Below are 21,344 nucleotides of genomic sequence, written 5' to 3'. Positions count from 1 at the left end.
AAACAGGACAGTTACACAAATCTGTTGTCAGACTATAGCTTTGACAAGACTCAAGTCAGGACACAGGAGGCTGGCTTACAAAAAAGGGGCTGAAACACACACTCAAGCACAACTACTGTCAAACACACTTACACTGCCAACAGAAACTACATAGACAGGAGAGTGTGACACTGCTGAGCGTAGGGAGCAGGGATTTACTACAGGAAGTGAAGTGAAGAAGAGAAGAACCTGGATGGACACCCTCTGCAGTCTCAGTGGCCTGGACCCTCTCTGGGTGAGTCTCAGATGAATGATGGAGAGGTGATGATATGTAAATGTAATGAGATAAACTCAATCACTTCAATAGCCAATTAAAACCTACGAAATGAAACAGAAATTAAGGTTGCCTAAAAATAACTGCATGCTTGTGAGGTAACACAAAATGTGTCTAGTCATCCATTTATGTTATTTATGCCCCTTTATTCTTGGAAGTGATCATGGTTTTTGACAATAACAGCCAGCTGGGGTGAGTCGTGCATTTCTCACCCAATGATTCATTTACCAAGATTGAATGCGGGACAGAATGGGAACCTTAAATGTTCTGTTTTAAGGTTAATCTGTTTCACTCACACTTAACCTATGCTACATGTGTGAGAATATATATTGTGATTGTGTAAAAATGTTATTTGTGTGCTTTAATTTCTCAGTGTGTTTACATTCAAACAGCCGTACTCTGGTTTCATCAAGAGTGCAGTGCGTGTGACTGTACTTTAGCCCATTTTTTTGAACAATGATTACAGATCGGATGACCAGTGTTGGAATTCAGGTTAATAAATAAATGATTAATGATGGTCTTCTCTTATATTGTGTAATATAGATGGTTCATTTAATATCAGGTGTAATGATATTGGTGTGTGTGAGACAGAGTCAAGCTAATTTTGTTCAAGGCCCTGTGCCCCCTAAGGTTGTCCATGGTACAGCCTACTCATTAAGCAATATTTACCATTTCACAATGACGGTGGAACAGATGATGCACATTCAATAAGTAACTGACCGCATTCTGTGGATGATTTCAAAATGCTACATTTGCATCCCAGCTAACAAGAAACATTCTCAAAATGTTCTCAAAATTTACAACCAAAGCTTTCTTGCTGTAATGTTAACAGAACAATCTTTCAATGCTATCAGACTTGATTTACAATGTTAACATGAAAATTATTTATACATTATCAGTGTAATTTAAATGTCACAGGCAAGTTTGACCACTCTTGTTTTAAATAACGAATCAGCAGTTAATGAACCAACTATTTTAAGTTTAGTTTAATCCACACAAGACTCAACAACAAGACTCATATTACTATGAATGGAAGAAACTGCAACAGCCAATATGATGGAATGAGTCCCGCCTTCTAAATAAAAGAGCCAGTTGTCAGTTGGTACAGTCACCGTTCCCATAGAAACAGTCAGTGTCCTGAGACATGATTGGGACTACATAATGTGGACTGGATGAACCAACCTGAAATATATGCTTTTTAAAATGCTATTTGAGCATAATAATCAACATTCATTAAACAGTTCATGTCAGTTTTGTTGCAGTTTTGAAATGTTATTTAAATGTGAGTTTGGAACACAGTTTTTGAGATTTAATTATTTTCTCATTCAAATAGAGTTGGTCTTGCATGCCCGAAATAGCTGCCCAAACTCATGACGATAACGTTTTCATAACGTAATAAGAACATAAGAACAACATTCTTAGAATATTAAATTGTTAGCTGGGAAAACGTGGAATGAGATAATGAAGTCAAGGTCATAAGATCATGTCTGACAGCAGCAATCTGGCTGAACCTTTTGAACCTTTATTGAGGACTTTAGTCAGACTAACTTGTTATGGCTAGTGTGAAAGATTGTTATTAGCTTCTCACTGGCCTTTTCCAAAAGAAATGACTGGAGATTTGTGAATTACAAGCCATCCTTAGAAATTTCCTCCAAATAAATCCAAACATCAGCGGTGTCATTTTTAAACTGTTTTTAAACGTTATTTGTGCTGACCGGCAGTCTGAACTCCTACACTTGCAGGAAGGGTACACAACACACCACTCTGAATCACTTCCTGAGCTGAGAGTGTGGTTGTCATTGGGTTTAGACCAGTGCAAACATAGTTTTAGAGGATGCAGGATGGGTAGAAGCTGGTGTCTTTATGGTCCATTGAACTCCCTGTGGAAAACTGTGACTGTGCTGTGCTCTGCCACGTGAATGAGAATCTCTTTCCCTTCCTGGGCCCAGACCACAGCACACCCCCTCATAGATGAGGACATATCCTGACCAAAACAACAACGTAACGAACCAAATGCCTCATCTTAAACCTGTAGTATGTGTCTGGATTGCACTTGCAGGGTTTTAAATACTGGTCTAAATAAAGGTGAAATGCTAGAAGATGCAAATAGATAACTTAAAATAAAAATTTTCATCATTTACTCACCAGGTCAAATAAATCTAAATAAATAAATGTAGTATGTGTCTGGCACCAAGCTATCTGTCTGAGCTACTCCATCTATACAGTCCCACACGAAATCTGAGGTCTTGGTGAACAGAGACTGCTCTCTGCCCACAGATCGCGGTTAAAGCACAGAGGGGATACAGCTTTTGCTACTGCTGGCCCTAGGCTGTGAAACAGCCTCCCGGCTTATATCAGATCGGCACAGTCTTTAACTGCTTTTAAATCATCTTATAAAACTAATTTTTTTTCTTTGGCTTTCAATTCATTGTGAGCTTGTGTTATTAGTGTGTGATCTTTTGTTCAGCACTTTGGTCAGCCATGCTTGCTGTTTTTAAATGTGCTATATAAATAAAGCAAACTTGAAATAAATAAATAAATAAGCCATGAAAATATCATAAAAGAGGTCAGTGTGACTTATGCTATAGTATATTGCATATTCCTGAATTCATACATTTCTGTGAGATAAAGACCAAAAAGTCAATAATTACTGCAAATCTTGACAGCTCACCTTGGCGCATTCATGAGAAAAGTAAAGACGTTTGATTTAGGTTTTAAAGGAATCAGTTCAGCCAGTTCACAAAACAATTCTGTATGATTTGTTCACAAATCTGACTGGTCCAGTCCTCAAACTTCCACTCACTAACAAAATGATCTGGTTGCAACAGTGAACAGTTATTGGATGGAAGGATTATTCATGAATAACAAGCAGAATGGTCTATTCCTCACACAAAGCTACTGTATGACTACAGAAGACTTCAAATGCATTAGTTGTAAAGACTACTTTTATGAATACTTTATAGTTATTTTTCATGCTGTTTGGAGCATGAAAGCTTCAGTTCCAGTTTATTGTAATTGCATGGAAAAGAGAAACAGCACAAAAAAAAAGAAGTAAAAATTCAATCAGTCAAAAATCTTCTTCTGTGTTTCATGTAAGAATGAGGTTTGGAATGACATAAGGCAGAGTAAATATGATTATTTATTTCATAAGATAATATACTGAGGAAAATTAAAACCTAACCTCTGTATGTGAACACAGAGATGTGCTTGGTGCTCACAGCCCCTCTCATGGTGCATATGGGGTTTACATTCTGGCTTGCCAAAGGTGCACTTCTTATATACTGCCAAACCACAGGACTCCTTCCAACCAGTATGCAGTATTTATCAGAGCTGTGCCATTGCCGAAATAACCACAGCATAAAACACAGCCAAACAAGTTCTCATCAGTCCAGAGAACGTTTGAAAGAAAAAAACATAACAGCTCTACAGCTGCGTTTGGACATCAGCCTGTTTTCCAACATAGAAAGGCCAGAAATAACTGAAGAGATAGAGTGTGAATTACTGATGTCTGAATAGAACGAGCCTGTGAAATTCAACTTGAGAGAGAAGTCTTTGCAATGATGCCAAACTGGGTTTGCCCAACTTTGATGTAATCAAAAGGCATAGAACAGCATTTTTGTCATAGACCACAGCTTTGCTTTACTTTAAACACACACAATTCTGAAATTCAGATTATTACTCAGCAGAACTAATATGCAAAAGTTGTTACACAATATCAGTATTTGTACACACTATGTGCCTTGAAAATTGGTCTTCTGCTGGCAATGCTTCTGAGTGGAAGCAATATCTGTCTAAAACATCGAAATATTGAAAGTAATTCGTTTCTTTGCATGTTACGTTTGTGTAAGTTGTGAATTTTCTACAATCAGAACGTGGAATTCTATTCAATAGGGCTAAAACACACACACAAGAGTGCACCTTTAATATTCAGAATGGCACTGCCTTATGTAACGTTCAGTGTACATTTGTGAAGGCAAAGATATTTTTTTCCCCCTGTCATGACTTGTAATAGCAACCAAGACAAATCTAGCTATACTCATCATCATAAATCTACTTGGCAAACAAAATATTTCAAAACAGAAAAACTGAAGATTACAGGAGCTTTACCTTTCACCTTTGTGCTACTTCACACAATTTGTCTGTTGCAAACACAACAGCACTGCAAGACAACTAATATAAATCACAAACACACAGAGCCATTTGGACTGAACAAACACTGGGGAATGTCAATGGATATCAAGTAATCTGATGAATTATCTTTTTTTTTTTTGAAGTCACTTGGAAGTGATTTCCAAGAGTGCAGACAGTGAATACAATCTATTAAGTGGTAAAATATGCGTAAGTAGTCATTAATAATTGAACAATCACTCCTGATGTAAGAAGTTAACAAGTTAGAGAAGACTAATGGTTTAACATTGTGTTTTCAGGACTGGAATGTCACATGGTACACACCACACCCAGACCTGACCCAGTGCTTCCAGCACACAGTACTGGTGTGGTTCCCCTGATTCTATCTCTGGGTTTGTGCCCCTTTCTACTGCTTGTACCTCAGATTCTATGACAATGGACACATATCAATATCCAGCCTCTGCTGTGCCAAGACGGTGAGTCATAGTGGTCATATCAAGACTTGACTGAATTCTAGTTGACACCTCTATAGCTTAGACTTGAATATAGCATCAATCAACTGACAAGCTATTGCTATGTGCATGGAAATGCTCAAATGGGTGACATTATTAAAGAGCATCGAAGGCAGGAAAATTATTTTATAAGAAAAACAGATCATATCAAGTTTAACAGAGTGAACACGTAAATCAATTCTAATAGAGCATACAGTACTATTCAAAAGTTATGGGGTCAGTAAGATTTTTATTTTTTTAAAGAAATTAAGACTTTTATTCAGCAAGGAGACATTAAAATGATCAAAAGTGACAATAAAGACAATGTAATAACGTTTCTTGAGCAACAAATCAGCATATTAGAATGATTTCTGAAGGATCATGTGACACTGAAGACTGGAGTAATGACTGCTGAAAATTACATTGTAAACATTTTTTTTTTATTCAGACAGAAACATTTATTTTAAATTATAATAACGTTGCACAATAATACAGTTTTTACTCTATTTTTAATCAAATACACAGCCTTGGTGACCAAAAGAGACTTATTTCAAAAACATAAACATTTTTACAACTCCAGTCTTTTGAACAGTAGTGCAAGTAAAAACATTTTTGGGGGGGCATGACACCTCAGTGTTGCAGTTAATGCTTACATGCCTGTGTGTACCTGTTGTAGGGTTTGTGTCTCTGTCTGGCCTTTTTTGGTTTCCTGGAGATGGTCTATCTGCTGGTGGAAAGAAGCAGAGACATAGAGAGTCACATGGTCTTTCTCCTGAGTCCTATAATTCGCAGCCTTACCATGGTAAATCACACTATAACAATTACTATTCTCATGAATCTCCACAAAAAAATATTCTTTATTATATTTGTAATTATGTGTAAACAGTGTAAAAGTATCAAGCTACACAATACAAGTTATGTTTTGTTTTTTTAATGGGACTCTTTTAGAGGATAGTTAAGATTTATGATCTGTTATATTTAAGCTTGAATGAACAAATTTCTTTGTGGCTAGACGTCTGGCAGAGGTTTCCTGAAGGGATCAGGATAAATAAGCCTCTTTTACCTCTGGTCACAGCAGACAGCAGTGTCAACAGTGGTTGTAGTAAATGACCTTTTTTTTCAGATCTGCCCAACAAGATAAAGTCCTGACACAGACTAAACATTCAGTCTTTGCATGCTTGTATAGAATCAATACATTTTGGTTGAGAGACTTTTGTATAAACATGTCTAAGCTGCCTAATGGTATTCAGTCCTGTTCTTCTAGCGTATTTTGTTGAGCATGACTAGCATACTGCCCGAAATACACTCTGTCCTCAGATACTGGCAGTGTTGGTGATCCACTTGGAAAGGCTGAAGGGCTTTCGTTCCTCCATCTTTCTCTTCCTGTTTTGGACGCTGGCAGTGATCTGCTCACTGGTGCCTCTGAGATCCAACATACAAGCCATCATAGATGAGGTTTGTGTATTCCCAGTATATCCAACTATTATGTATTTACATTTACATTTAATCATTTAGCAGACACTTTTATCCAAAGCGACTTACAAATGAGGACGATAGAAGCAATTAAACTAACATAAGAGCAACAATATGCAAGAGCTGTGAAATGTCCCGGATAGTCTACCGCAGTACACATAGCAAGGTTTTTTCTTTTTTTTATATTTAATAAAAAAGTATAAAAAGTAGATAGTGCTAGTGTTAGAGGGTCAAGAGTTTAAAAAAACAAAAACAAAAAAACAAATCAAGTAGATAGAATAGAAATCGAATAGAGAGTGCTAGTGTTAGAGGCTCAAGAGTAGATGGAAGAGAAGTGTCTTTTCTGCTCTCAGCAATCTTTTAAGTTGATTAAAAATTGAGAGACATTTTGACAGACCCGAGTTCACCCAGTATACAGCAGGGCCCAAAATCTGAGAGCACATTGAAAATCTTGAATTTGAAATCTAATTTAAAACTAGAAATTTAAACCCCAGAAAGTTTTAGCATTTAAAAATAAATAAATTAATAAATAAATAACATGAAGGTTCCACGTTTTCTATCTTGAGTGCTGCTCCCAATATAATTTGTAATTATTACAAAATACTAGATTAAATTGGAAAAATACAAAATAGAAGCATTTATACTTGCAGTCACAAACTTTTGGACCCCTATTTGTAAAGGGTTTCATTATATCAGCCATTAATGGTGCTTTGAGACTATAATTGAATTAGACTTGTTGCCCTAAACTCTGAATCTCTGGCACTACAAAATGCCTATGCTCTGTTATTCTCCATTCACGCACGCGTAACACAGGCCCTCGCATGGTTTTTCTAATGAATGTTACTCAATCTCACTCTAAATTTAATCTGTGTTGTGTCTGAGAGACTAACACAGCGGTGCGTAAACAGAGTGCTTACAGATGGTGCTCTTCTCAGCGTTGACGTCTGGGCGGCCTGTCGGTTTTCCCTTTCCACTTCCCTCAATGCCTTCTTTGTCTGGAGCTGAGGCTGTGCTGAGACCAGTCACAATCAATGCTGGTGCTTTTTCAGACAGATAGGAAAAACCGCATACATATTGCGGATCCCCATACTGTCTCCCTCAGTCTGTCTGTCTCTCGCCTGCAGTGATGCTCCCGCTCCATAATTATTTCACTGCAACTAGACACAGACACAACAATCAACGTCTTGACACTGGAGAGTGAAATATACATGTGACTTACATGCAGAGACAGTTTGCACACATACTGAGCGTGGAATTTATAATCTTTAAGGCTATGCACATATTTTGTTATATATTTATATTATGTGGCTATGAGAACTGATGAATAGTGATGACAGTGTCGCAATAAAACAGGCTCGACCCACAGGCAATTCACAGTAGTCACAATAGTCTGCAAGTGAACAAATTTTCAAAATGTAAAAATTATTATATACACAATTTAAAATGAATAAATAAATAAAAATAAACTTCTCTTTTAGTGTAAGACACACAACTAATGCACCAGATTTACTTCATAAAATATACATGAAATGTTAAAAATATATGCTTACTATTTTATTACATATACCACTTAATAAAAATATGTGGCTAAACTTTGCAAAAAGATTTGCACTATTATTCCCTAAAGTACCCATTCAAGCATTTCATACAATCACCCTTTTACAGCACATTTAATTCACAAACTTACAGTCATGTATAATCAAATATGACTTTCATATTTACCCAAGACTTAAAATCAGCATTAGTAACTTACCTTTCAAGCTCTCAGTCTAATCATTCAAACTCTAAAATTCTGGGGATTATATTACTCTTTGTTCTTTGTTCATTTTAGTCATGACTAATTATTCATTGTAATTTGTGAACTAATTTATCTGATTCCCGAATCATTCACTGAAATTTGAGAACTGATTCAACAGCTTCTTTGAAAATAATCGGCTCAAAAGATTCAAAAAGATAATTCGCTTTAAAAGATAATTTGTTCACGAATTTGACATCACTATTGTGTCTAATGGCGGCTCTGGACTTCTTCAGTTCAAATGACATGTTTTAGTGAAATGTAGTGGAGTTCAGTGTAAGATATTATGCTTTTGAATATACTGAAGTAAAAGCGAGTTTCCCAAAATTACAATACTGACTTGAAAACTGACTTGAAAACATACAATTGAACTAAAATGTAGGCTACTTAAAGGATAGTTAACCTTCAGTTGCTGGTCCCCATTGACTTGCATAGTGGTCCCCCCCCATACTATGGAAACAAGGGGACCAGCAACTGAAGGTGAACTATCCCTTTAAGTGCAGTAAGGAAATATAAAAACAACAATGAAGTTACGTACAGCTCAGTGATGACGGTCCATACGTTTACATAGGAACCGAAGCTTGGTTTGTGGTGGGATCTGTTGTGACCCAAATGAGCCCTCTTCCAATGGGCAGCAGGCCCAACAGCAACAGCAAAAAACTAGCACTTGGTCCTCTCATACCACACTGTGGGAGGATATGTTCCCTGACCAATTTGACTTTCTCCAAACTGTTTAAGCGTACAGTGAGGCGGACAAATAATCACAGTATCCAGCATTGTGGTGTCCAGAGTTTGAACTGTGACCATTTGAGTAAATGAAGCTTGTGTTTACATATTCTTAAAGGGGCCTGCACTGCCACTTTCTCTCGTATCGTGGCCATTTGACATGGTTTCTGTCAGAAGCCCATAAGAATGGTTGCCCTCAGTGGACCCTGTAAAACTTTCAATAGCAGCTCCAGGCCTCTGGCAGGGCAGTTGTTTTGAACCTAAAACCCGACCTCAGCATATTTTCTCTCTAACAAATCTTGAACCTTGTATCGAGCAGTACACAAACAGGTCAAACACAGCATTGTAAAACTTTATCCCAAACAACAACTGAGAATACTGTGAAACAATAATACAAACAGAAACATTACTTATAAGTAGAAATGTTTTAGAATTTATATTCTATGAATAGAATGTATAGAATTAAATATTTTTAATTATAGGATTATTTATAATTTAATATCATTTTAAATACATCACATTAATCAAATTAGTCAAATGTTAGTCAAGTAGCTTCTATGTGGCTGATTGAAGAGCAGATGCACTGCTTAGATCATCTGCAAGTTTTGGTAGTTCTAGCTGAAGTCCAGTTTTTGTGATTGAATGCTTATTGAATATTATTATCAATCACCTTTATTCTCTTAGAAGTTGTTAATGAAGAGCTTGGGTCTGTTGGCATAAATATGTGCAGTGGTCTCTTTTTTTTTCTACCATGATTTAGTTGTGTTCATAAATCCTGGTTGTGTCATTAATCCTGGTTTGATGGAACATTTAGGTCATTATAATAAGCTGAAGTCAGCAGACAGCATCCCCAAAAGAACACTCCCCACATCAGCCACCAGTCCCGCCTCTGCACACTGCGGTGAGACAAAGTGGGCAGTTGATCTCAGATCAGTCCTGGTGCTAGGGGAGACGGAAGAGAAAATATGGATACAATCCCACAGGAAGCATGCAGCTTATGTGGTTATGAATCCTTGGGAAATCCCTGGCAAATGTGTATGCATAACTTGAGCCTAGTTGGTCCACAGAGGGGGAGAATCATGTTGATTTTATTCTGTGGTGCGATAGGTCAAAATTGCAGTTTAAAGAGGAGGGACACATAATTAATTTGCTACTTTTCATGTTAAGTTAATTTTATGTTATATACTAGTTTATCCAACATTATACCAATAAAACATTGGAAAAAATAAACATTTGTGTTTCCAGTTGCTTTAAAATGAGTGTACTGTATTCGTGTGAGGTGCTCAACACTGCTGTCTACATTGTGCTGATAACCAGTCATGTGTGTTACAGGGTTTCTCTGCAGATGCGATTAGATTCGTGGCATTCTTCACATTCTTCTCTCTCCAGTTGGCTCAGCTCATCCTCTGCTGTTTCGCTGATCAGCGCCCAGCGACTCTTAAACCTGTATTTGTAAAGGTACAGTGTCATCTGTGTTAAGATGATTTTTTTTCAATTAGTAAATTCATATTTGGAAAGCAATCAAAAAATAATACCTGGACTTATTGGTTTTTCCACTAGAACCCGTGTCCAGTTGAGGACGCTTCTTTCCTTTCAAAAGTACTGTTTTGGTGGTACGGCAGGTAGAGTCATATTTTTGTCTCTCATTTCATTGAATTCTTGTAAAGGTCTGCATAATAAAAACCCACAAGATACTGAGAAACACACATATTTGTGCTCCACAGATTAGTGGTAAAGGGCTACCGCTCACCTTTAAAAGCTGAGGACCTCTGGTCTCTACGAGAAGAGGACACATCTGAAAAAATCATTTGTGATCTGGAGAAAGAGTGGGCCAAGCAATGGGCCAAAATGCAACAGTAAGACACCTGCTATTTCCTTAAATGCATGTTTTCCATCTTGAGTTGATAATTTCAGCGACTATTGTGCACACATATGAGATTTACTCAGTAAAATATGTGACGTCCATAATTTGCCTGTTCATAACTACTGATTTATTTGTATTATTAGTTTATGAAGCACTTTTTTTTTTTTTTTTACTTCGTTGCAACAATGCTTGCACAATACTATACCAGAGACTAAATTTTGGATAAAAATTTTGTGTTTTCTCCTTCAAACACAGGCAAGAGAGTGCTATGAATGGAGCACAAGCTCTTGGTTATAAACTGAGCGAGCAGACGCAACTGCTCAGAAAACTCCATAAAGAACAAAGCTCGGGCTTCTGTCTGCTCCGGACACTAGCCAAAAACTTTGGCCCTTACTTTCTGACTGGAACTCTCTGTCTGGTCATTCAAGACGTTTTCATGTTCTCCATACCACAAGTGTTAAGGTGAGAGACGCATTAATGATGCCATGGCATGCACAATGACACTTTATAAACTACCGTTCAAAAGTTTCAAGTTGGAAAGATTTAAAGTTTTTGAAAGAAGCCCCTTATACTCACCAAGGCTACATTTGATCAAAATACATTAAGAAGGACTATATCCTTTTTTTTATATATATATTTTAAAATGTAATGTATTCCTGTGATGCAAAGCTGAATTTTCAGCATCATTACTCCAGTCTTCAGTGTCACATGATCCTTCAGAAATCATTCTAATATGCTTAAACATTTTTCAGTATTATTAATTTCTTTGAGTCTAAAAACAAAGAGTGCTCCTTTCAGAAGCATTTATTAAGACTAAAACATTTTTGTATCTGGGAAATATCTACATATCTAAGCGGCAGTTTTTAATGTTATTTTATAAGAAAACACATGCCAGAGTGTAAATGTAAAGCAAGACCTTTAGCACTCAGTTGTAAAGTGAACTTGTTGCCCTTTCTCAGTATTGAGTGTTAACTCCCATCACAGACAGGAATAACAGCACATCCTGCTGTGGTGCAGCCACACACTGTTAATTATGTCCCATGCACCATGAGTCGAAATCACTTAGGACAGTCTACTCACTGTAGCATCATATTCTTTATGGCTGAGCTACAGCTCAGAAGAAACCTGGATTTGGATCATCAAATTAAGCCACTCCATCTGGCATATAACAAGCCAAGAGCACTGTGGTGGGTTCACTGCTCCAGAACCACAGGAACTGTGGCCTCGCTACCATCACAACACCCGTTTACAGCGATCCTGCACTCTGAGAAACTTTGATGCATGGAGATAATATTGTTTAGGCTCAGCTGTATTAGGTCCAGGAAGGCTCGATTTATAGTCCTAAATTATGTTCACATCCCAATTTCTTTAAATTTGGCTTGTGTTTGCCGTAATGTAAATCAGATGTTCAAAATAAAGCCAAATTCATAGAGTATTTACAAAAATGCTGTGCCATTGTTTGGGTCTCAGTAAATCATGACACTGTGTTTCTTGTTCTTCAGTCTACTTCTTGGCTTTGTGAGAGATGAAGACGCCCCCTTGTGGAAGGGTTACGTATTTGCCTTCTTGATGGTCCTGTTGTCTTGTCTGCAGTCCCTGTTCAACCATCAGTACATGTATACGTGCTTCACAGTAGGCATGAGGGTTAAAACTGCAGTTATGGGCCTAGTGTACAGGAAGGTAGGTTTTTGAACTGTTTGCTAGCAAATGCAAAGAAGCATACAATGGTTCTCACATTCATTCTGGTCTCCACAGTCTCTGGTCATCAACAGCGCGGCCCGCAGAACATGTACAGTTGGAGAGATAGTGAACTTGGTTTCGGCTGACACCCAGAAACTCATGGATTTCGTGGTGTACTTCAATGCAGTGTGGGTGGCCCCGATTGAAATCGCCTTGTGTCTTTTCTTCCTCTGGCAGGTGAGAACAGATGCTTCTAGAAATGAAAAAAAGGACAAAATTTATTTTCTTGTTTAATCTTCTACAATATGTTAGATTATGTTGTCAGGAAAAAAATGTGCAAAAAATTTTATCTTTAGGGGTACAACAGCTTGTCACCTTATCAAGTACTATTAGGTACTATGAACGTTTTAGGGTTAAAAAAGGTACAAATATGTCCCTTTAATGGTACTGGCCCTTTGATAAGCTGTTGAACCCCAATTTTTGTACATTATTTCTGAGAGCACAGATCTAAAATTCATTAATTGAAATGTCTCACCCCTGTATAGCGCCTCGGCCCGTCTGCGTTGGCTGGCATCGCCACTGTAATTCTCATCTTCCCTTTGAATGGGTTCATTGCCAAAATGAGAAGCAAGCTCCAGGTATAGTTTATATTGTTCCATTCAGTCAAATAAATGATATTTCCATGATGATATTCGTGCTGTGGCGACTGAGGTCATGACGGTACACAGTGTCGTCCCAGGAACTGCTTCATGCCTACAAATGATTTAAAACACGAGCATGTGGACATTCTGTGCAGTCTGCCCTTTGAAGCTCTGATGTTACGGACATGGTAAAAACCACAGGATTTTGCTTTGTTGTAAAACTGAAATGCCTTTATTTACTTCTCTTACTACTATTTACTTACTTGCCTACTATTACTTTCTCAAATATCCAAAGAATTGAAGAACTCGCCCATATTGGTTTTTGTCTGGTCTGGTGAACAAGTTTGCTTGCGTGATTCTCAACTCGCATGTGTTTTAACCGGTTTGCTGCTCTTAGGAGGTCCAGATGAAGTACATGGATGGACGCATTAAGCTTATGAATGAGATCTTGAGCGGAATAAAGATCCTGAAGTTTTACGCCTGGGAGAATGCCTTCAGAGAACGTGTTCTTGGCTATAGGGAAAAAGAGCTGAATGCTCTGAAGAAGTCTCAGATCCTTTACTCCATATCCATCGCCTCCTTCAACTCCTCCACTTTCTTGGTAGATTTCACAAAGGCATCATCATCATCTTAACACATTAATATAGTCCTCATAACTGAATAGATTGATCGTGTATGCCACTTTGCCTTCAGATTGCATTTGCCATGTTTGGAGTGTACGTGCTGATTGATGAGAAGCATGTTCTGGATGCTGAGAAGGTCTTTGTGTCCATGGCTCTCATCAACATTCTCAAAGCTCCACTCAGTCAACTGCCCTTCGCAATGAGCACTACCATGCAGGTAAGCGGCAGTACGGTCATTCAAACGTTTGAACGCCTATATATTTGAAGATATCTTTGTTTCTTGTTTCTAAGGCTTTGGTTTCTCTCAAACGTCTCGGGAAGTTTCTCTGTCAAGACGAGCTGAAACTGGATAGCGTAGAGAGAACTCCCTACCATCCTGGTGAGTGCATTAGCTTGCCGTTGTTTTCAGACTTTCCTCTGACATACATCAGTTTATAAGCCACTGTTATACAGATTTTTCCCTATCAATGTGATGGTGGAGTTCTAATTCCAAAAGTCATAACAAAATCTGGCATGCCTAAAACAAAAATAACGAGTTACTAATCTGCCTTGAAGAATATTTTTCCAGTTATTCTGCAAGACAAGCCCATTTGAATTTAAAAGCTGTAATTCAACAAACACTACAAGGAAATTGTGTGGCTATGAGGTGGGTGTTGGTAGTGGCTGAAATGTGTATGATGACTTCATACAGCGGTTAGTGAAAGGGGATTTTCAGCTTTGGAGCAGCAATTATATTTATATAACTTTTCCACATTTTTGTGTGTTAAAGGCCTATTTTTAAATTGATTTATTAAAAATGCTATTTTTATATTAAAGGTCAAAGAGAAGATTTTCTCTATACTTCATCATCTGAATATCATTAATATCCCATGGATGATGTTTAAACAATAATGGAAATGTATTCACCTAAATAATTATCATCACCCTGTTGCCTCATTAACTTGTGGAATGGTTTTATGAACCTCAAATGCAATACACACTTAAAGGGATAGTTCACCCAAAAATGAAATTTCTATCATTCACCTTGAAGTCATTCCAAACCTATATGACTTTTTCTTCCAAACTAAATGAACTGAATCAGACAAATTTTGGTTCATGATAGAAATTCAGGTTCAGTTAATTGCTGAAACAGGTTAGTTTCAGTGAAAAATGTTTTAGTCTGTTTCTCTCACAAAGCTATTATATGTCTTCACAATATTTATTAAAATGTACTGTAGTGTCCAAGAGTTGTATGGACCACTTATATGATATGTGTATGGTATCTCTGTGTCCTTTTTGAAGCTAATATTCATTGCAACTGCACTGAAAAGAGCATGAAAAAAAATCTTGAAATATTCAGCAGAATAGAGAAAGTCATCAAGGTTTGGAACGCCATGAGTGTGTAAACGATGAAAAGCTCACCTCTTTATTTCATTCTTTTGTCAGATGTTGATGGTGTTGTTATTGACAATGGTACTTTCAGCTGGTCTAAAGATAGCACACCATGTCTCAGGAGGTAGGTGCCTTTGAATGTATTTATCACTTACTGTAAATTAAAATACCTGCTGAAAGATCTCTATAGGTCCACCATTCGTAAACATACGAAGACGATAATCAGAATCAGAATCAGAAAGAGCTTTATTGCCAAGTATGTTTGCACATACAAGGAATTTGTTATAGTGTCACAAGCTTCCAGTACACGGAGACAACAACAACACACAGATAATAAAAATAAAATGTGAATAAATAAAATCTAGCAATGCTTAATTTCTGCAGGATCGATGTCAAAGTGCAGCGGGGTTCACTGGTGGCTATGGTAGGTCACGTGGGCAGTGGAAAATCCTCTCTTCTGTCTGCGATGTTGGGAGAAATGGAAAAGAAAAGTGGCCATGTCACAGTATCGGTAAATCATTCGGAAAAATGACTAAAAATATATTGGCATCATTCATATATTCCACATATAATTTTGCTAACACTCTCTTTCAGGGCTCTGTGGCTTATGTGCCTCAGCAAGCATGGATCCAGAACGCCACTCTCAAAGACAACATTTTGTTTGGACGTGAGAGGAAAGACAGCTGGTACCAGAAGGTGTTGGAGGCCTGTGCTCTCCTACCAGACCTGGAGATCCTACCTGCAAGAGATGCCACAGAGATTGGAGAGAAGGTAAACATGAACTGAGAATGATTCTTACACCGTGTCCGAAAAAGATATGGTAGAATAAAGTTAAAAGCTATTTTCAAATATGAAGGGTATCAGCAGGGTCATGACTAAACTCCCACTACATTTTTACTATGTTCACAGGGGCTGAATTTGTCAGGAGGTCAGAAACAGAGAGTGAGTCTGGCACGTGCAGTCTACAGGAAGGCTGATATCTACCTGCTGGATGATCCCTTGTCAGCTGTGGATGCACATGTGGGTCAGCACATCTTTGAAAAAGTCATTGGACCTAATGGAGTTCTTAAAAATAAGGTAAAAATTACAATATGAGTAAGATAAAATATGCGACCTTAAAATCTGATATGTGAAAAGTTACATTCTAAATTTAAGTAGCAAAAAGGATGCAAAATTGCAATTTGAATTAGAATGTAAGGAAGTATAATTAATATAAATAAAAATAAAAGTGTAATGAAAAAGCAAAGAATTTTTAAGTTAAGATGATTAGACTTACCTTGAAAATCACTGAACTGCAAATTTCTCTTCCTGTCATTCCATCCATGTCAATAGATATAGCCAATTTAATTCAAAATCCAGTTCCAGGGAACCTTTTAAAAATCTGAATTTAGCCTAAGCCTGCAAAAGACACAGTACAGTCGTAAGATAACAAACTAACTAGCTTGCTCGATGATGCTCTCTAATGCTTGCTAAAACAGACTCGTATTTTGGTAACCCACGGGCTGAGCTTCCTGCCCCAGGCTGACCTGATCCTGGTGATGGAGGATGGAGAAATAACGGAGATGGGCTCTTATGCTGAGCTTTTGAGTAGGAAGAACACTTTTGCAGACTTTGTTAAAGCTTTTTCTGTTAGCGAACGCAAGGAAAGTGCCACCCATAGAGGTAAGCTAAAAGAATGAGTGCCCAGCATAACTGATGAGTTACTACAGCAACACTTTTTATGTTAACACCGTTAAAAATGCAGATTTACCTTGTTTTAGGGACCAGAAAATCAGTATCTCGGCTCAGCATGACAGACTTCTCTATTGACCTCTCTCAAGAGCAACTCATCAGGTAAAAGTAGCCGAGTTTTGAAAATGAAAATGCAAATGATGTTGAAGAGCACATATTTACCTTTCTGTCAATTTTGTTTAATGAAGTGGAGACATGGGAAGCGCCAGTATACAAACCATGGAGGCCATATCTGACACAGAACAGGAGCAGGACCAGGAGGAAGTTGGGAGACTCACCCAGGCTGACAAAGTTCATACAGGCCGAGTAAGTAATAGAGCCACATCCACAGACGTTTCAAACAATGGGTAGACACATCAAAATATACCTTCACACGTAACTCAATACCAAAGGCCAAAGATTTAGAGTGGCAGGCCAATTTTAAAGTTCAGCTACAGGTCAGCGACAAGGGTTTCAGATGCTCTTGTGTCACCACAGAGATCTAATTTTAACCCCTGATTACAGGTCACTGAGCTTCATTGTTCGAACACCATAATATAGCCTGAATGTGCACTATATCATCCAGAGTGTTGTTCCTCACACTTTCTTCATAACGGGTCACACATAGGTGAAACTGGAGATGTATGTGGATTACTTCAGGACCATCGGCTTGGCTTTCATCATCCCCATCATCTTCCTCTATGCATTCCAGCAAGCTGCCTCACTGGCCTACAACTACTGGCTAAGCCTGTGGGCAGATGACCCGGTTGTAAATGGAACACAGGTGAACACGGATCTGAAGCTTGGTGTTTTTGGCACTCTCGGCTTTGCACAAGGTTCAAAATTCCTCATGTTCCTCAACCCTCATTGAGTACCCTGGGACTCTGTATTGTTCTTGATCATTAACTTTGTTATTGTATTGCAGGAATTGCAGTTTTTGGCACTACTGTGGCTATTTCACTTGGAGGAATAATTGCATCCCGGCATCTTCATTTGGACCTTGTCAACAATGTACTTCACTCTCCTATGTCGTTCTTTGAGAGTACACCCAGTGGTAACCTTCTCAATCGGTTCTCTAAAGAGATAGACGCCATTGATTGCATGATCCCTGATGGGCTGAAGATGATGCTGGGCTATGTGTTCAAACTTCTGGAGGTTTGCATTATCGTGCTGATGGCGACTCCTTTTGCAGGAGTGATCGTACTGCCACTGACTTTGCTCTATGCATTTATCCAGGTATGCTACTAGAGACTGCTCAGCATGCAAGAGTATCGTAACAAGGAGCACCAGTCTGACATCTGACATCTATTCTTCTATGTTTTCAGAGCTTCTACGTGGCCACATCCTGCCAGTTGCGTAGACTAGAGTCAGTGAGTCGATCGCCCATCTATACTCATTTTAATGAGACAGTCCAAGGAGTCAGTGTGATTCGGGCCTTTGGAGAACAGTCTAGGTTTATCCTACTGGCTAACAGCCGAGTGGACCACAATCAAACGTCCTATTTCCCAAGATTTGTGGCAACCAGGTCAGATTCAGTCATGGCTTATTCATTCTTTGTTACCGGTAATCCAGTCCAACTCTATACAATATCTTTAATGTTCCAATAGGTGGCTGGCAGTAAATCTAGAGTTCCTGGGTAACCTGCTGGTCCTTGCTGCAGCTATTCTCTCTGTTATGGGAAGATCAACTTTAAGCCCTGGAATCGTGGGGCTAGCTGTGTCACACTCTCTCCAGGTAGGGAACACATCAAAAAGTTTTTGGAAACTTTGGACAGCCACCTATTAGGCAACTTCTCAAGAAAAATCACATTGCAGGTAACTGGGATCCTGAGCTGGATTGTGCGGGCATGGACAGATGTAGAAAACAACATTGTGTCTGTTGAGCGAGTGAAGGAATATGCCGAAACAACAAAAGAGGTAACGTTGGTCTGAAAGCTGTTTTTCCCCCATAAATCTTATATATAAAGTCATAAAAGTATACTTTTACATTCATTCTTGAGGTCACTAAGTTAGTCTTGGGTTGTCGCAGGCACCATGGACAATCGAGGACAGTCCACTCCCATCAGACTGGCCCAGATCCGGATCCATTGGATTTCAAGAATATGGACTTCAGTACCGCAGGGGTCTTGACTGGGCCTTAAAAGAAATTTCCCTCAGTGTTAATGAGAGAGAGAAAGTAAATATAACATCTGAGCACATTGTCATATTTGTGCTTTATTTTTATTACTTTCTAAGTTATTCAATGAATCTATTCAGGTTGGAATTGTGGGAAGAACAGGGGCTGGAAAATCATCTCTTGCTCTCGGAATCTTCCGGATCCTCGAGGCGGCAAAAGGAAAGATCTTCATAGATGGGATAAACATTGCAGAGGTTGGACTGCATGAACTGAGGTCTCGGATCACCATTATCCCACAGGTACACGTGAAAATGGAAAAACAGATCGAACACCATGACAAACTTTAAAAAACTTAACGATTGAGTGTTTTATTTTCAACCTTTTTTTCCCAAGGATCCAGTGCTGTTCTCTGGTTCCTTGCGAATGAATCTGGACCCCTTTGATGGCTACACTGATGAGGAGGTCTGGAGAGCTCTGGAACTCGCACATCTCAAGAACTTTGTGTCTGGCCTGCCTGACAAACTCAACCATGAGTGTTCAGAGGGAGGAGAGAATCTCAGGTATAAACAACTTCTCAACCATGTTTATTCTTCATTTGACTAAAATCTAGTATGACAGTTTCTGACTGGATATTCTGGGTTTCAGTTTGGGTCAGCGGCAGCTGGTTTGCCTGGCTCGAGCTCTCCTCAGGAAGACCAAGATTCTGGTTTTGGATGAAGCCACTGCAGCTGTAGACCTGGAGACGGACAATCTGATACAGTCCACTATCCGAACTCAGTTTGAGGACTGCACCGTTCTGACCATCGCACACCGTCTCAACACCATCATGGACTACACAAGGTATAACAAAGAGCACGTGTTTATTTCTAAAAAGAATATGATTATGATTACTGACAATAATTCAACCCTATTCAACTGTTCCCAACAGGGTGATTGTGATGGACAGAGGGTACATCACAGAGATGGACTCACCATCCAATCTGATCTCTCAGCGTGGTCAGTTCTATCAAATGTGCCGGGAGGCTGGGCTAGTGTGAACCTTCACTACCAGAAGAACAACCAATGACAAAATCATCTCTTCATTCAGGAGAGACTATAAAAATGGTGAAGAAAATCTCACTAATACACTTGCTGAGACTACCCGAATCTTTTCATCACAGAACTTACTAAAGGACACATCTTGCCTTCTCAATCAAGAGAAGCACAAAGCTCAGGATGAAGAGGTTTTGCTCGTAATAGCTGTTCTACTTCAGCAGGTGTCCACGTTTTTCCAGTATTACAGAAGCGGTGTGCTTCAGCATTCTCCTGCTGATTCTTTAACTGACGTCTGAGGTGCTAAAGGAACAGACCGATTCCCTCATGTCGTCAACAATCTCATCTCAGAATACAAAGACTTGAGTAACGTTATCTTACCATAGAGGTGTTCAGTAGGTCAATGTAATGCACACTTCAGATGGTCAGTGTGCACAGCCATGTTCACCACCTCTCATTGCTGTCAAAGTGAAGTTTTGTGGAAATTTGTAGTTAATTGTTATAGATCCTGGCAAGACACAGCTGTAGAACTAGTTGCAATTCTACTTGAACCTTTTCAGGTTGTTACAAGAATTTATTAATTATTATGTCAGCACATTAAACCCTAAATTCCCATAAAGGTGAAAGTTGCATCTATTTTAAGCTATTTATGATGTGAGAAACATCCATTCATGTTAAAAACAATGCAACACCCACCCATCCTTATACAGAATTTGTCTGTGTGTATTAATACCTGTATTTTTTCCATAATCTAAAAGTTTAAATCAGTATTTATGTATTTTGTACTGTATAATAACTATTTTTATATATTTATAACATTTCCAGGCACACTTCATGTGAGACTGTCAAACTTGAACATGCTCTTATTTTCTGAGCAGCTTCAGTAAAATAAATGTTGGTAGTATTGATCAGAAATTAATTTCTTTCTCACTTTGACAAAATCACATTTCGAGAGACTGATTTCCGAAGTACAAAATAATGAGCTCAAGTTAAAACACTAACAAAAGGCTCTTTACAAAAATTTATTCATATTTACCCTGTACACATCAGCCTGATTTATGAAACTAAGCACACTTAAAACTAGTGCATGTATACAAATAGCAAATAATATCTTTATGCTTACATACAATTCATATAAATATGTAACAAATCAGATTTATCTTTTTTTTTTTAAAATCATTTTAAGTCTGTCTTTGTCAGTTCTTTTAAAAAAAAAAAACTGATTGGCCTCATAAGGCTTAAATGATCTAGAGTATAGGTACTGATGAATGAAACTACGTCGCGCACTCAAGCGTACATTCAACAGATATATGGTATACAGCACACAGAGTGAAGCACACAGCACACAGCTCAACAGGTACGCCATCTACTTGATAACCTGT

General features: G+C 38.3%; 1 protein-coding gene across 1 annotated transcript; it reads left to right on the top strand.

The window, feature by feature from the left end:
• The first annotated feature begins 54 nt into the window (after window positions 1–54).
• On the top strand, window positions 55–20,870 carry LOC107688123 (multidrug resistance-associated protein 1-like). The gene is made up of 31 exons (XM_016485698.1): window positions 55–274; window positions 4,741–4,917; window positions 5,609–5,734; window positions 6,250–6,387; window positions 10,259–10,384; window positions 10,487–10,548; window positions 10,651–10,782; window positions 11,046–11,252; window positions 12,293–12,470; window positions 12,546–12,707; window positions 13,016–13,108; window positions 13,509–13,712; window positions 13,805–13,951; window positions 14,026–14,113; window positions 15,160–15,229; window positions 15,490–15,616; window positions 15,700–15,876; window positions 16,015–16,182; window positions 16,584–16,767; window positions 16,866–16,938; window positions 17,025–17,142; window positions 17,444–17,651; window positions 17,741–18,051; window positions 18,141–18,340; window positions 18,423–18,549; window positions 18,630–18,731; window positions 18,844–18,990; window positions 19,071–19,229; window positions 19,324–19,490; window positions 19,576–19,770; window positions 19,859–20,870. Exons 3-31 carry the CDS (start codon window positions 5,648–5,650, stop codon window positions 19,965–19,967), a joined length of 4,266 nt encoding a protein of 1,421 aa, XP_016341184.1. The 5' UTR covers window positions 55–274; window positions 4,741–4,917; window positions 5,609–5,647; the 3' UTR covers window positions 19,968–20,870.
• Window positions 20,871–21,344: the final 474 nt, after the last annotated feature.

Source organism: Sinocyclocheilus anshuiensis, unplaced genomic scaffold (assembly GCF_001515605.1).
Source record: "Sinocyclocheilus anshuiensis isolate Anshui unplaced genomic scaffold, SAMN03320099.WGS_v1.1 scaffold249, whole genome shotgun sequence".
NCBI lineage: Eukaryota > Metazoa > Chordata > Actinopteri > Cypriniformes > Cyprinidae > Sinocyclocheilus > Sinocyclocheilus anshuiensis.
Note: the sequence above shows the minus strand (reverse complement) of the source record. Positions and strands in the feature narration are given on the sequence as shown.

Bases quoted from the DNA above. Each gene is read 5' to 3' on its own strand.
- LOC107688123 (XM_016485698.1), top strand. From the start codon at position 5,648: ATGGTCTATCTGCTGGTGGAAAGAAGCAGAGACATAGAGAGTCACATG. The intron at 13,952-14,025 runs GTAAGCGGCAGT...CTTGTTTCTAAG, and splicing joins CAATGAGCACTACCATGCAG to GCTTTGGTTTCTCTCAAACG. The intron at 18,052-18,140 runs GTATGCTACTAG...CTATGTTTTCAG, and splicing joins TGCTCTATGCATTTATCCAG to AGCTTCTACGTGGCCACATC.